The sequence below is a fragment of the Myxocyprinus asiaticus genome, chromosome 4 (assembly GCF_019703515.2).
Source record: "Myxocyprinus asiaticus isolate MX2 ecotype Aquarium Trade chromosome 4, UBuf_Myxa_2, whole genome shotgun sequence".
NCBI lineage: Eukaryota > Metazoa > Chordata > Actinopteri > Cypriniformes > Catostomidae > Myxocyprinus > Myxocyprinus asiaticus.
In genome coordinates this window covers 31,859,390-31,873,431 of record NC_059347.1, presented here as the reverse complement: position 1 = coordinate 31,873,431, position 14,042 = coordinate 31,859,390, and the positions used below count along the sequence as shown (strand labels likewise).

Here is a 14,042-nt window from a genome sequence, read left to right as displayed (position 1 = left end):
AACACAGCAGATGTGTAATACGCTCTGTTCCAAAACCTAGTGATCTGCCTCATTATGCAGCATTTTAAGGCATCATTGGCATGCTCCAGACACAAAGGCTGTTACAAAATGTTGGCAACATGATAATGCTGCCTTCTGAGATATCTTCTTTAAGTCTAATTCGAAGTGGTTGTTCACACAGAACACGTTTTTGCATCCATCTGTGTTGTTTACATGTAAACACGCTAGACGGACGTCTTTGGCCATTATGCTGCATCTCTCTGTTTTTTCAGGGTCTCGCATATAAGCGCCACATTTCCAAGGTGCTTTGTCAATTTAAAAGAACTTAAACTTTTAAAAATGCATCTCGAGACAACTGCATTCTGTTCCATTTGTTATGCTGCATCTAGTTTTTTTTAATGCAATTTTCATTCTGAACAGCCCCTAAGACAGCATTGCCTGCACCCCTCGTGAAGAAGGCATTGCAACAAGTAAAAAAAAAAAAAAACAGCAAGATGATGAACAGAAGTGTGAGAAATAATTTTGATTATGAATATATTTAAATTTCATTCAACACTGACATCTATCCATATAAATTTACTATTTTACACCAAACTCTATTGGCATCAAGTGTTGAGTCTTCCACATGGAGGCTGCGGTTCTGTGGTTCGTGGAGTTGCTGCCTGGCTGGAGCGTTCTAAATCTGTCCCTTATGAGGTTCCATCCTATTTTGGATGCTGACTTAGTAGCAAGGGAGCTCACTAGGTTATAGAACAGAGACAGAGTATGATTGTTTGCTTTGTCCCCTTCTCTTCATCAGAAAAGACAGTGAATAAGCATCTCTGAACATTTGCTGTGTGTTGAAAACAAAGGAGTACCACAGGATGTTTAAAGCTGTATTTATGCTGTGATGAGTATTTCTCATGTGAGGGATGGGTGCAGGTCCAGTGGCAGTTGAATTGAGAACATTTACTAGCCATAAATATTTTCACTGGCCGTGAAAGTGAAACTTTATTAAATTTTTTATTAAAAATATATATTTGTTTGGGATTACAATGGGATTATTTAGATTTCTGTTCTTGAATATTAGTGACATACAACACAGGTCATTCAGTGTGTTTACATACACTTTAAAAGTTTGATTTCAGTCAATTTGTCTTTTTAGAATGTCGTGTAACCGCTTAAGTCTGACTGAAATGAAGCCGGAATAACAGACATAGTTAATGCAATTGTAGCTCAGCTTCATCCATAATATATACAGTAATTGGACCCCAACTGGCCTCGCCAAAGAGGTGATGAACAACGTGTATTTAACACTTCCTCAGCAGATGTCCTTCCTTTAAATATTCGATTTTGCATTGTGTCATTTATACCGATCAGCCATAACATTAAAACCACTTGCTTAATATTGTGTAGGTCCCCCTCATGATGTCAAAGCAGCACCAACCCGCATCTCTGAATAGCATTCTGAGATGCTATTCATCTCACCACAGTTGTACAGAGTGGTTATCTGAGTTACTATAGACTTTGTAAATTCGAACCAATCTGGCCATTCTCTGTTGACCTCTCTCATCAACAAGGCATTTCTGTTGACAGAACTGCCACTCAGTGGATGTTTTTTGTTTTTGGCACCATTCAGAGTAAATTCTAGAGACTGTTGTGTGTGAAAATCTCAAGAGATCAGCAGACAGAAATACTCAAACCAGCAAGTCTGCCGCTGTTTTGGCGGTATGAGGGGGACCTACATAATATTAGGCAGGTGGTTTTAATGTTGTGGCTGATCGGTGTATTTCTGGACAGACAGATGAAGACTGTAGCTCAGCTGCACAAAAACCCATTGTAGCTTGATTATAACTGCACATGTAAACGTACTGATTGTGTCACTCGCAGTATCATTTATGAGACAAGCTAGTCTCCGTCTTTTGGTGAATCTGCACCTGCCACAAATACATGAAGACTATTGTTCTTACAATTCCATTTAATGTCAGGTTGCAGTTCCTAACAAAAGTTACCAGACAACTGACGGGTAATTAGTTTTATATGCTCACCAAAGCCAATCTATACTCGCAATTGCTGTTTAACAAGTGTTAATATTGAACCCTGGATAGGTGTTTGCTCTTTTCTATATCAAAGAACGCCACCAGATAGCGGCATAGCGCCAACTCCCATCATCCATCCCTTCCCCCTGCACTGAGAGGGAAGGTCAAATCGGCTCATTGAGTCAAACTCTGTGCTACACACGCACAATGACTGCGTCAGCATATGAACTTTTGCCAAGAGACAGCAGTATACCAGGGGAAAAGAAGGGAGGCTCTTGCACAGTGTTTAACATAAGCTATTGCAAATTGAAAATAAAAGATCCTTTCTTGCATGTGCTGCCAGTTTCACGCAGTCACTCTTGGTGCATATAACACAACCCACACACCACACAGGGATGGTTCACCCAAAAATAACATTTCTATCATTATTTAATAACCCACATGTCGTTTGGAACACAAAAGTAGAAATTCTGAAGACTGTGCCTGTCACTCTTTTTCCTGCAATTTCACTGAATGGAGACTAAAGCTTTCAAGCTTCAAAAAAGAATGCAAAAGTGCATGGAAAACAGTCTTTAAAACTTCTCCTTTCAAGCTCTGCAGAGGAAAGAAAGTCATATGGGTTTAAAATGACATGAGGGCGAGTAAATGATGACAAAATGTTAAATTTTGGGTGAGATATTCCTTTAAAATGTGAAACAATATCTACTTAAATGTATATAAAAACAACCCACACACCACTAGAGTTATAGGAGCTGCAATATCCATGCGCAACATTTGGCGACTCCATGTGTTCGACACTCTGGATCCTCCCTGACACACTGAGTGCGCTCCACACACATTCAACATACAAAACTCCCAAAATGGCTCTCCAACAGAACCGCTGACTGAGACACTCTGATGCCAGAATCAAAGCCTGTCACAGACTGATGCCGAGAGACACCAGCAGCAGCACTAGCTTTGAGTATGATCATTCACACAGACTGTCTGTCTGCCTGCCACAGAGTGACAAAACACAGAAACTCAAAAACACTTTCTTACAGCTGCACCTGTTTTCTCCACCTGTCTACTGCATCTGTCTCCTCTCTTTTTGTGTCTCTGTCACCCTTATTTTCAATTCTGTTTAGCATTTTTCTTCCTCTTCCTTCTGTCTTTCCTCTGCTGCATTTCAATGCCTCCCTCCCTGTCTCTCTCTCTCTCTCTTTGTATTCATCCCCCTTTCTCTCTGCACTCATTGACCCTGCAGTGGAGTGCAGTGCTACAGACATGTTTGGGTGGGGATGATGGTGACTCAATGGGCTCAGAGATTTACCTAATGACTGTCTGGAGGAGCAGCCACAGGGGCACAAAACCGAATGAAATTAGTTACAGATCACCCGCCGTATCTGTCAATCCCGGTGTCAATTACACTTATGCATGTTAACCAGTTGGACTAAATTTAATGAATTACTGCAGTGTCTATATAGAGTGAGGCTGCACCATTTCAAAGTATTTTCTGAAAGCACAAAATGCAAATATTCTCCAGACAGGGGTTTTCTCAGTGTGTCAGGTTGGTGGATGAGGTGATTTAAAGGTCATTGCAACAGCATCCACAGTATTATTAGCAACAATGGTGAACATTAGTGTGAATTCACATATGTTTAAAAGGGTTAAAGGAATGGTATAGTGTTGATTACCACAAAAATAATATCGACTCATCCCTCGTTTATTAAAAAAAATAGTGTTTACAGTAAGGCACTTACAATGGAAATGAATCCACATCTTAAAATACACACTGTTTCAAATGTATTGTCACAAGACTTAAACATTAAATGTTTTAACATGATTGTAGTGTGATAAAATCACTTACTAACCTTATCTGTGTAAAGTTATATCAAATATTATAGCTTTGTTGTCATGACGACATTATGCTGGTAAACTCTGAAACTACGGTAAATCCTTGATTTTATCATACTAAAATCATGTTAACATGCATAATGTTTATGTATTGTGGCTATACATTTGAAACAGTGTGTATATTTTTTTTAATAAAAAGGGTCTAAATTATACTTGGTATGACATGAGGGTGAGTAATTGAATACAGAATTTTTATTTTCCTTTAATGTCAATACATAAACTGTAGAAAAATGACAGTTCAAGGCAATTTTTTGCTTTAAAAGTAAAATGCCTTTACTTCCACTGGAAAGGTTAAAAACACTGCACAGTATGGGAATTACCATGGGAATACTACTTTTTAGATGCCAATGCTTTGCTAGACAAATTGATATAAAGGATCTTTAAGTTTTAGACCAGATGAAGTGCACTGGACTATATTTTTGCACATTCAATGAATGACTAAAAAAATCTAACCAAAGAGCACCTTTTCTGTTTTTTTACAACAACAGGATGAGGCCCTTCCAGCAAACAGCACACCAAAATCTTTTATTTTGCAAGTGCCAAGGGTTAATGGTTTTAATAGTGCTGTTGTTTAGGCAGTTACTGTGTTTAAACAGGCTATAGGACTACTTAATAATGTGCGTATTACCCGGGTATGTGTGTTTAAAGAGAGCTGAGGATAAAAATAACACTGCAGGTGTAAAAACTCCCTGAGTGTGCGTTTATGCCGAAATAGTGACAGTTTAAGCAGTGTTGGCATGTGTTACCTGGTTGAGTGCCTCTCTGGCTGGCAGACTGCTCTGCCTTTGAACGTCACCCCCAACTTGCCTCACTCCTGATGTGGAGGATGACCTGCCAAGGCGACCCAACTCTATAAAAGGTTACAGACACAGAGCCAGGTTACTGTTTGGCAAGTTCAAGTCTCAAGAAAACTATTTTTTCAAAAATCAAATCACAAGTCATAACTCAAGTTAACACAAGTCTATGTCTCATGTTAAGTCTAAAGCAGGGGGCGGCAAATTTTTTGACATGGAGTGCAATTTATTATTTTCCTGGTCAATGGCTGTGCACCTGCATTCCAATCTACGTCTTGATGTTATCCTTCCTCATGATCACGCAGCGTGTTTTCTTCAACTGAATGGGAGACTAAACACTATTAAAGTGTGACGAGACTCGCACTGCGCGTGCAAGCTATTCGCGCATCACAGCCCGATCAACTATTTAGCCCTTTTCAGTGAATCACATCTGCAAAATCCTAAAACTTTATTTCCAAGTTTAATGTATATTTTGAATAGACTCAGATTTTTGAACCCCATGATGTGGGTTTATGTTTTCTCTTTTAATTGTTTAATGTAATTTTGAGTGTGACCATGGTTTGAGGAGGGTGTACCTGTATGCTGGAAATCTCAAGGATTAATCGTGGTGTTTTCCTTATTACATGACGTGTTGTTCTGAAAGCAAAAAGAAACAAATAAAATACGGAATGTAGACTGTCATCCATACAGTCTGACCGAAGGAAGGGGGGGAGTCGTTTACTCACGTGATTCACTGAAAGTGAAGCACTGCCGGCTCGTGATGCGCGAATGGCTTGCACGCGCTGCACGAGTCTGTAGGGTATATTACAGTCTCGTCACATTTTAACTTTTTGAGTAGCCTCCCATTCAGCTGATGAAAACAAGCTGCGTGATCACGAGGAATGATTACATCAAGATGTAGATTGGAATGCAGGTGTGGAGTTTATTTAAATAAAATATTCTATTCCTCTCTCGCCGTTGCTGGTGTGCCAGTGATTACCACTCTGTGTGCCAATGCTGGCACGCATGCCATACTTTGTCGGCCCCTGGTCTAAAGTATGGTGTAAATGACGTCACATCTAAAGTTACTAGTTATCAATCTATCTACAGTATAGACGATAAACATAAACATAACCTAACATTAACCAATTGCTTTTGCCATCTTGCTGGTTCACAAAATGAACATGGTTAAACTCTACATGGCAGCATTCAGAAGAACTGAGGGGGGAATTCACTGAGAATGAATTGTGCCTGCTGATAGCGCTGGTGATTTGGGTGCATTGTCTGTGTTATTTCACATCTGATTCACAAAAGGAATCATGCAAATCAGGTAAATCTGCAAAACATTTGCTGATCACAATTTGCAAGCCAGTTGTAAGTGCTAGGTTGCAGAGAATGCAGCAGACTACCATGTTCTGACATACTTTAATAGGACTTTTAAAGCATTGCTCTATCACTGCCATGTAGGATTCAGGAACATGAATCAGTCTGGTTAAGTTGGACTTTGACAAAGGGTGGGTGCTGAAATATTGTGCACAAAAAAACTGTTTAGAGCATTCACCCCTGAATTTATCATGTGGTACAATTATTATTTGTTTAATATTCAGAGATTCATGAGGTCTATGGCTGTGACAGACAGGACACTAGCTAGCCAGCAAACTACAATATTGTGGATAATACAGTAAATGTCTGGGTAAGTCTGACTTTTCCTTCATGGTTTTTTTCAGTAAGCTCAGAGTGTGTTTTTCAATATTACCTGCTGTTTTCAATGACACTGTAGACCAGGGATACTCAAATTAGCTTGGGGACCACATTTAGGAAATGCTTGGTGAGCAGGGTCCAATTATTAAAATGACCTGTTAATGGGTAACAATACTTTTTTATTTTTATTTTACTTATAAATAATGTTTATTTTAGATGCAAATATATCTTATACCTCATATTCATGAACACAAATTTACATTGAATGTAAAGTTATGGGTGGTGCTCTCTCATAGTAATTGATTCAGTGGCTTAGGATAACAATGAAATGGTAAAATGAAGGCAAATTTATCTGTCCATTTTGTATATCTATATATATCTATATATATATACACACTGAACAAAAATATAAACGCAACATGTAAAGTGTTGGTCCCATGTTTCATGAGCTGAAATAAAAGATCCCAGAAATTTTCCATACGCATTGATTAGATTAGGGCCTAATTAATTTATTTCAATTGACTGATTTCCCTAAATGAACTATAACTCAGTAAAATCTTTGAAATTGTTGCATGTTGCGTTTATATTTTTGTTCAGTATATATATATATACAGTTGTGCTCAAAACCAGTGCATACCCTGGCAGAAATTGTGAAATTTTGGCATTGATTTTGAAAATATGACTGATCATGCAAAAAAACTGTCTTTTATTTAAGGATAGTGATCATATGAAGCCATTTATCATCACATAGTTGTTTGGCTCCTTTTTAAATCATAATGGTAACAGAAATCCCCCAAATGGCCCTGATCAAAAGTTTACATACCCTTGAATGTTTGGCTTTGTTACAGACACACAAGGTAACACACACAAGTTTAAATGGCAATTAAAGTTTAATTTCCCACACCTGTGGCTTTTTAAATTGCAGTTAGTGTCTGTGTATAAATAGTCAATGAGTTTGTTAGCTCTCACGTGGATGCACTGAGCAGGCTAGATACTGAGCCATGGGGAGCAGAATAGAACTGTCAAAAGATCTGCGTAACAAGGTAATGGAACTTTATAAAGATGGAAAAGGATATAAAAAGATATCCAAAGCCTTGAAAATGCCAGTCAGTACTGTTCAATCACTTATTAAGAAGTGGAAAATTCGGGGATCTCTTGATACCAAGCCAAGGTCAGGTAGACCAAGAAAGATTTCAGCCACAACTGCCAGAAGAATTGTCCGGGATACAAAGAAAAACCCACAGGTAACCTCAGGAGAAATACAGGCTGCTCTGGAAAAAGACAGTGTGGTTGTTTCAATGAGCACAATACGACGATACTTGAACAAAAATGAGCTGCATGGTCGAGTTACCAGAAAGAAGCCAATGCCACAAAAATGCCCGGTTACAATATGCCCGACAACACCTTGACACACCTCACAGCTTCTGGCACACTGTAATTTGGAGTGACGAGACCAAAATAGAGCTTTATGGTCACAACCATAAGCGCTATGTTTGGAGAGAGGTCAACAAGTATTGTGCTCCTTGAAACAACCACACCCTCTTTTTCCAGAGCAGCCTGTATTTCTCCTGAGGTTGACTGTGGGTTTTTCAAAACATTGCAACAGCTTTTGCGATTTAAATGGATTAATCAACCAAGCACATGTGAATTAAGTTCTAATATATGTAATTCAATGTAAGTTATGTAAAATATGTAATATAAGTTTTACTCCTCTGCAAGTGAGCAACGCAAAACTAGAACACTCCCATCATAATCAATGACAATGTCTACCATGCATTATAATAAAAATGCTTGCTTTCAGTGTTGACAGCTTCAATTCATTATAATGAGAGTGTACTAGTTTTGTTGCAGTGCAAGATGGAAGTGGCAACTGAATTCTCAAATAAATTCTAACAGTTTTAATTTTGGTGGACAGGCCAATGGGGGGCCGATATGACCCATGGGCCAGACTTTGAGGATCCCTGCTGTAGACTACAGGATTTTTATTTTTATTTGCTTTCCAAACAAATCACTGCAAACATGATCACAGCAGCAAGTCTACAAATATTCAAATGTATCTTTGACCTTAACAACCTTGATCTTGATTAACTGCCGAGATAAAGACTTGCCCTTGTGTCATTTCAATTGGATCTCACCTCCGTTGCGGCATGCTGGGAAGGTTTGGCAGGGTGAGGGCAGTCCTGCTCGTATCAGTCCTCTCAGCCCTGGGGGTCCGTCCGCCCCTGCCAAACTTTCACTGTGTCTCCCTGTTGCCCGCACAGGGATCCCGGAGTGTCCTCCACCCCGCATGGCTGCTCCTATGTCATCCCTTTCTCTCCTTATAGGAGCTTCTGAGCTGCCGTTCCACACGCTTCCATCTTCCTCTACACAGCATTAGTGAATACACAATTAAACATTCAATAAAACAAAATGTATTCTAATATGTATTCAAAAACTGTATTTTAATGAAACAGCACATACATACTTTTTACAATAAAAAAGAAATGTGTTAGGTTTCAAAGGATAAATAATAAGAAAATGTAATTGGACACTTTCTGGTTTTCAAACGTAGTGGAACTTGTCCATACTATAGTTAATGCGATGAACTAAAACAGTGGTTACTGGTTTAAAACTGGAGTCAAAGCCATTTTAGTGATTAAAAGCTGGTGTCGAAGTCATTTTTAGAGGTTAAAAAAACAAGTGAATTTAGTTCTGAGAGTTATAAGGTCTAGCATTATTTGCTTGCTTATGCAACTTGATTTCATATTTTTATCTAATACAATATCATGAAGACTTTAAAAAGTATTTAAAAGTGTCCAGTTACAACTTGGAGCCATTGTATATAATTTGCAAATAATTTTACTAAACACAAAGCTAAAGGCAAACTTTCCAAACATGTATTGTGCTAAAGTTACCATCTTTCATACCCAATAACCCCCTCTATGAAATCTTTCTTCCATCATCATTCATTCTAATTTCACCCTCTCTCCCCCATCACTCACTCTCTGTGTCTCGGCTCCCATGACTGAATGATAATTTTCTGTGCATGGGCCAGTAAGCCTGTTCATCGGTGAGCCCCATTCCAGCTGCACTCTCCCAAGGAATGAACCCGGCCTTGGCCTGCAATGCCAGGGTTGCAGATCCAGTTTTTGCTGGATCTGTGTGCAAGGATGGCAATTGCGAGCCCCCACGCAGGCTGTCGTAGGCAGGTGGGCGGCGGAAACCGACAGAAGGGTAGGTCCAGAGCAGGGGACTGTCGGCGGAGGGAGGTTTGTAAGCAGGAAGGCCATGAGACAAGTGGGGTGTGTGTGAACGGTGCATATGAGAACGAGACGGGGGACGTTGGGTGGAGGAAGAAGAGGAGGAGGAAGGTGCTGTGGCTGCTGTTGATGATTGTGGTAGACTCGAGGTCGGCGTGGTGCTAGTACCGGTTTGAGAAGTGTGTGTATATGTGTTTGAGGATGGGGTATCCGAGTGGTTGGACAATGGCGTGCTCAGGTCTCTCTCTCGATCACGATCCCTCTCTCTGTCCCGCTCTCTGTCTCTTTCCCTCTCCCTGTCTCGCTCAGGTTTCTCGGACTTGAGCAGGAAGCTGACTGACTTGCCCTCCTTAGACTGTGTTTGAATCTGGGTGGAGGACTGAGCTTGCCCTGACCCTTTGCCTGTCAACGAGGCCTCTTTTTCAGGCTTGCGGTAATGATGATAGTGGGAAGGCCGGTGGTGTGAGTGATGATGATGATGGTGGTGGGAATATGGAGAGGAGGATTTCGACGATGGAGGAAGAGGAGTGGAATGACTCCGGGCTCTGAGTCCCGGTGCCGGTCCCAGCTGTCCATCCCTCCTCTCCTTCTCCTTTTCCTTCTCGATTCCAGAGGACTCTTTGGAAGTACTGGTGGAGCTAGTGCCGGAGGAGGTGCTGGTTGACACTGGCAGGCTGGAGGCTGATTGCACGCTGATCTTGGCCGAGCTGGACTTGTGCTGAGCCCCCACTCCACTGGAGGCAGCAGCTGGCTGAGGAAATGCCAGAAGAGGGGGCTTGTGCTGAAGCAAGTTAGGAAAGGGTGCTGGAATCTTACTAGAGCTGGACTCATGTTCAGGCTTTGCTCCTGGCAACAGGAAGGGTGTGGGGGCACGGGGAGGGTGAGGTGAGGAGGAGAGGGGTTGAGGTATGGGAGTGGAGGATGCAGAAGAACAGGATGATGGAAGAGGAGAGGAATGAGAGGTGGAGACAGTCACTTTAGGCTTGGAGGAGGAGCAGGCCGGAGAAGAGGATGAGGGGCGCGGGAGAGAGGAGGAGGTGGAGGAAGAGGCAGATGAAATGATAGAGGAGTGGTAAGATTTAGAGGACTTGATACGCTCTTGTTTGAGTGGCAAGTGGCGGTGGGCATCTCGAGCTGCTTCATCTGGTAGTGGATACTTCATCTCTTCATAGATGGCCTCTCCCTGGTCTGAGTCTGAGTCAGGCGTGGTGGCAGATGGTGTGAGGGGGAGAGGAGTGGGAGCACAGTGAGTCTCTCGGGTGAACACCTGGCCCACCATCTCAATGTAAACAGGTTCATCGTCTCCCCCCTCACCCCGTGGAGAGGGTTCAGAGCTCTGGAAGTTAAGAGGCGTGGTTGGGGGTGGGACTCGAGCAGGCGGGGGGTCAAAGGAGAGCTGTGTACTTGGACTCCGTTTTGGTTTCAATGGAGGAACTTTCCGTCCTGACATTTCACCTGAATCTGACTTCTTCATTGCTATTCAAGTGGACAATCAAAGAAAAGCAGAAGAAAACAAAAAGATGAAAAATAGGTCAAATAAATACATCATAGGTCATGTGTGTACGGCTTTGTGATTCACATATTTTATCATTCATGTTTCAAGTTAACAAGAAATCAAACATGACATTATTTACTTTTTTAATGCACCTTCCTGTTCATATTGTGCATAATTCATGGGTGCACGTTACTCTAAATAAAAAAAGTTTGTCTTTGTACCTTTGAAACAGCTTTCTTTTTTGGCTGGCATGATCAAGCACTCTTACTTTTTAACTCCTCCCCTCCAGCAATTTGGCTGTATTCTGGTATGTAACTTTTTTTTTCTAATTGAATATCCAGTTTCACTCATCTATGCACCGACATAACCAGTCGGATTGTTATTTCTGTCAATTCTTAAAGGGAAATCCTGTCATCATGTGCTAACCTTCATGTTGTTCAATTTAAAATTAGTTTGTTGTGGCAAATAAATAAAGAATGTCATGTCCAAACCACCAATCATCAATGCTCTTTGACAAACCAAGTTTTCCTGGTCAAGAATTTCAGGGATGTCAGGGAAAATGTCACCAACCAAACACCATATCAGAACAAAAGCTAAAAGAAGCCTGTTCTCCCAGTAAATATGAATTAGCCTTTATGCGGAACACAAAAAGAGATGATAGGCAGAATGACAGCCTCAGTCACTATTCACTTTCATTGCATATTTTTTCTATATATTGAAAGTGAATGGTGACTGAGTAAATCTCTTTTTGTGTTCCATCAAAGAAAGTAAGTTGTGTTTGAATGGATTACAAAGTACAGGTTAGGAACAAAATGAAAGTAAGTAAATAATGACAAAACTATTCCTTTATGAATACAAATTTTAACATGAATGTACAATTGATTTTGATAATGAAACTGGAACTCTATATGCCTCAGTCACCCTCACTTACCATTGCGCTTCTCTGTGTGTTTGGGTGGGTGATTAGGAGGTGGAGGTGGCGGAGTGTCAGGTGGTCCATGGACCCCACGGGCAGGATGCTCCAGCTGAGGTGTGGAGCTGAGACGAGTATTGGGGTGGCGTTTAGGCTTGGCTGGGGGGCAGCGGGATGGATTTGATTGGTTTTGGGAGTCCGAGTTTGGATAATAACCATTTTCCAGTTCCTCTCCCTCACCGGTGCCCACAGCGTGGCAGGACTGGGAGCGTGGGGCCATGGCGGCCGCACAAGAGTGGGGCGACAAATCCTGAGATGCCGGCATCGTCATAAATCCCATTCGGAAATGACGGCGGAATGACGCCAGATCACGAACCTTCCCAACAGTCGCAGAGGAGGCATCTTTATAACTGGAGCTAAGGGAATACAGAGAGAGGACAAGAAATTGAGGTCTGGGGATGAGAGATGGAATCAGAAATTGAGGTAAAAGGGAATTATTTCTCTGTGGAGAGCTTTATGAGATTAGAATACCTTTGTTTCTCATTGTGCTGTAGGCATCCCACCTTTTATTCTTTTCTCTCTCTCTGACTCTCTCTCTCTCCTCATTTTCTGAGTTCCTACTAAAAGGGTCTATTAATAGCTCACAGACAATTTCATTTTTGTCTCTACAGCCCCTGTTTTACACTCTCCTCTGCTCATTTTCTGAGTTAAAACATACCCCCAACCACCACACACACTACCACAGTTACACAGACCAATGCCTACACACAAAACACACACACGGTCAGGATGAATGATGAGAGAGGAAGTGGTTCATGCCAGCCTGCGAGAAACACAACAGCCTCCTCCTCCATCACCCTCCCATCCTTCTCTTCTCCTCTCTTATCCTCAGTCCCACTTTCTTATTCTTTTCATTTTTTCTTTCTCAAATTCTCAATTTTCAACTCTCCCATGTTTCATATCATTCCCACATCCTGAAAGGGATAGTTCACCTAAAAAGGCTAATTTAATTACATTAAATCTATTACATTAATTTTAGACATGACCTCAGCTACTTTAACTGCATCTTGTATTGTTTTTTATGACAAAGGCTAATATTCTGCATAACATCTCCTTTTGTGTTTCACGGCAAAAAGAAAATCATATGTGTTTGGAACAACATGAAAGTGAGTAAACAGTGACATAATTTTCATTACTAGGTGAACTAACCCTTTAATATTTAACCCTTTACTAATCTCTCTCAGTTATTACATATTCCCAAACTGTTTAATCAGCTGATCTTTCACTCTCTTCCTTTCTCTCTTTCTCAAATAAACAAATAAAGACCTTTTCCACAGGCCGTGTCTATCTCTGCATCTTTTCTCATTCTCCTGTATCTGCAAGCATGCACTCCCTCTGTTTCCATGGCAACTAGCCTGTCATTTGTTTATTGTTTGCTGATTTTTTTTTCTTCTCTAAACACACAACTGAGAACACACACACTGGCATATGCACACACGTATACACACACACACACACACACACACACACACAGTGGCGGGGTGAGCAATAGACAGGCAAAGTTGGTGTAGCGTCAGGCCTCGGAGGGGCATATATTGGAATTAATAATAAACATAAAAATGTCTAAAAAGGGGGGAAAAAGTGTCCAAGGGGTAAGTGTCCAAAATAAAGGGGGATCTGGTGCCCTCATGGTGAATGGCAGTGGTAGTGTCCATAGGATGGTCCAGGATGGAGGCAAGGTCCGATGGCCACACATGCTCTCCTCCTTCAGGGACGCGAGGGGACGCAACTTCTCTGGCAGCTTGTCTTCCCTGAGGCTGTGGTGTGTGAGGGGAAGGGCATTGCATCCATGCCTGTCGGCTGCAATGCGTGCTGTCAACCCCGGCGACAGCTTTAACTCGCGCTAGGGGTACGGGGAGCAGGTCTGGCGGTGCATCAATTTCGGCCGGTACCCTCCCCGCTCTGCTCCTGGACCTGCTAGGATGCCAGTGTGTGCACACAAGGAGACAG

General features: G+C 41.5%; 1 protein-coding gene across 1 annotated transcript in view; it reads right to left on the bottom strand.

The window, feature by feature from the left end:
• Window positions 1-14,042, bottom strand: part of LOC127433119 (neuronal tyrosine-phosphorylated phosphoinositide-3-kinase adapter 1-like) — a 29,992-nt gene that overhangs the window by 3,018 nt on the left and 12,932 nt on the right. Inside the window, exons 2-5 of the mRNA XM_051684786.1 lie at window positions 12,051-12,448; window positions 9,367-11,100; window positions 8,521-8,748; window positions 4,658-4,761 (exon numbers count right to left, since the gene is read on the bottom strand). Of these exons, the coding sequence (XP_051540746.1) occupies window positions 4,658-4,761; window positions 8,521-8,748; window positions 9,367-11,100; window positions 12,051-12,448 (2,464 nt within the window). The remainder of the gene's footprint in view (window positions 1-4,657; window positions 4,762-8,520; window positions 8,749-9,366; window positions 11,101-12,050; window positions 12,449-14,042) is intronic.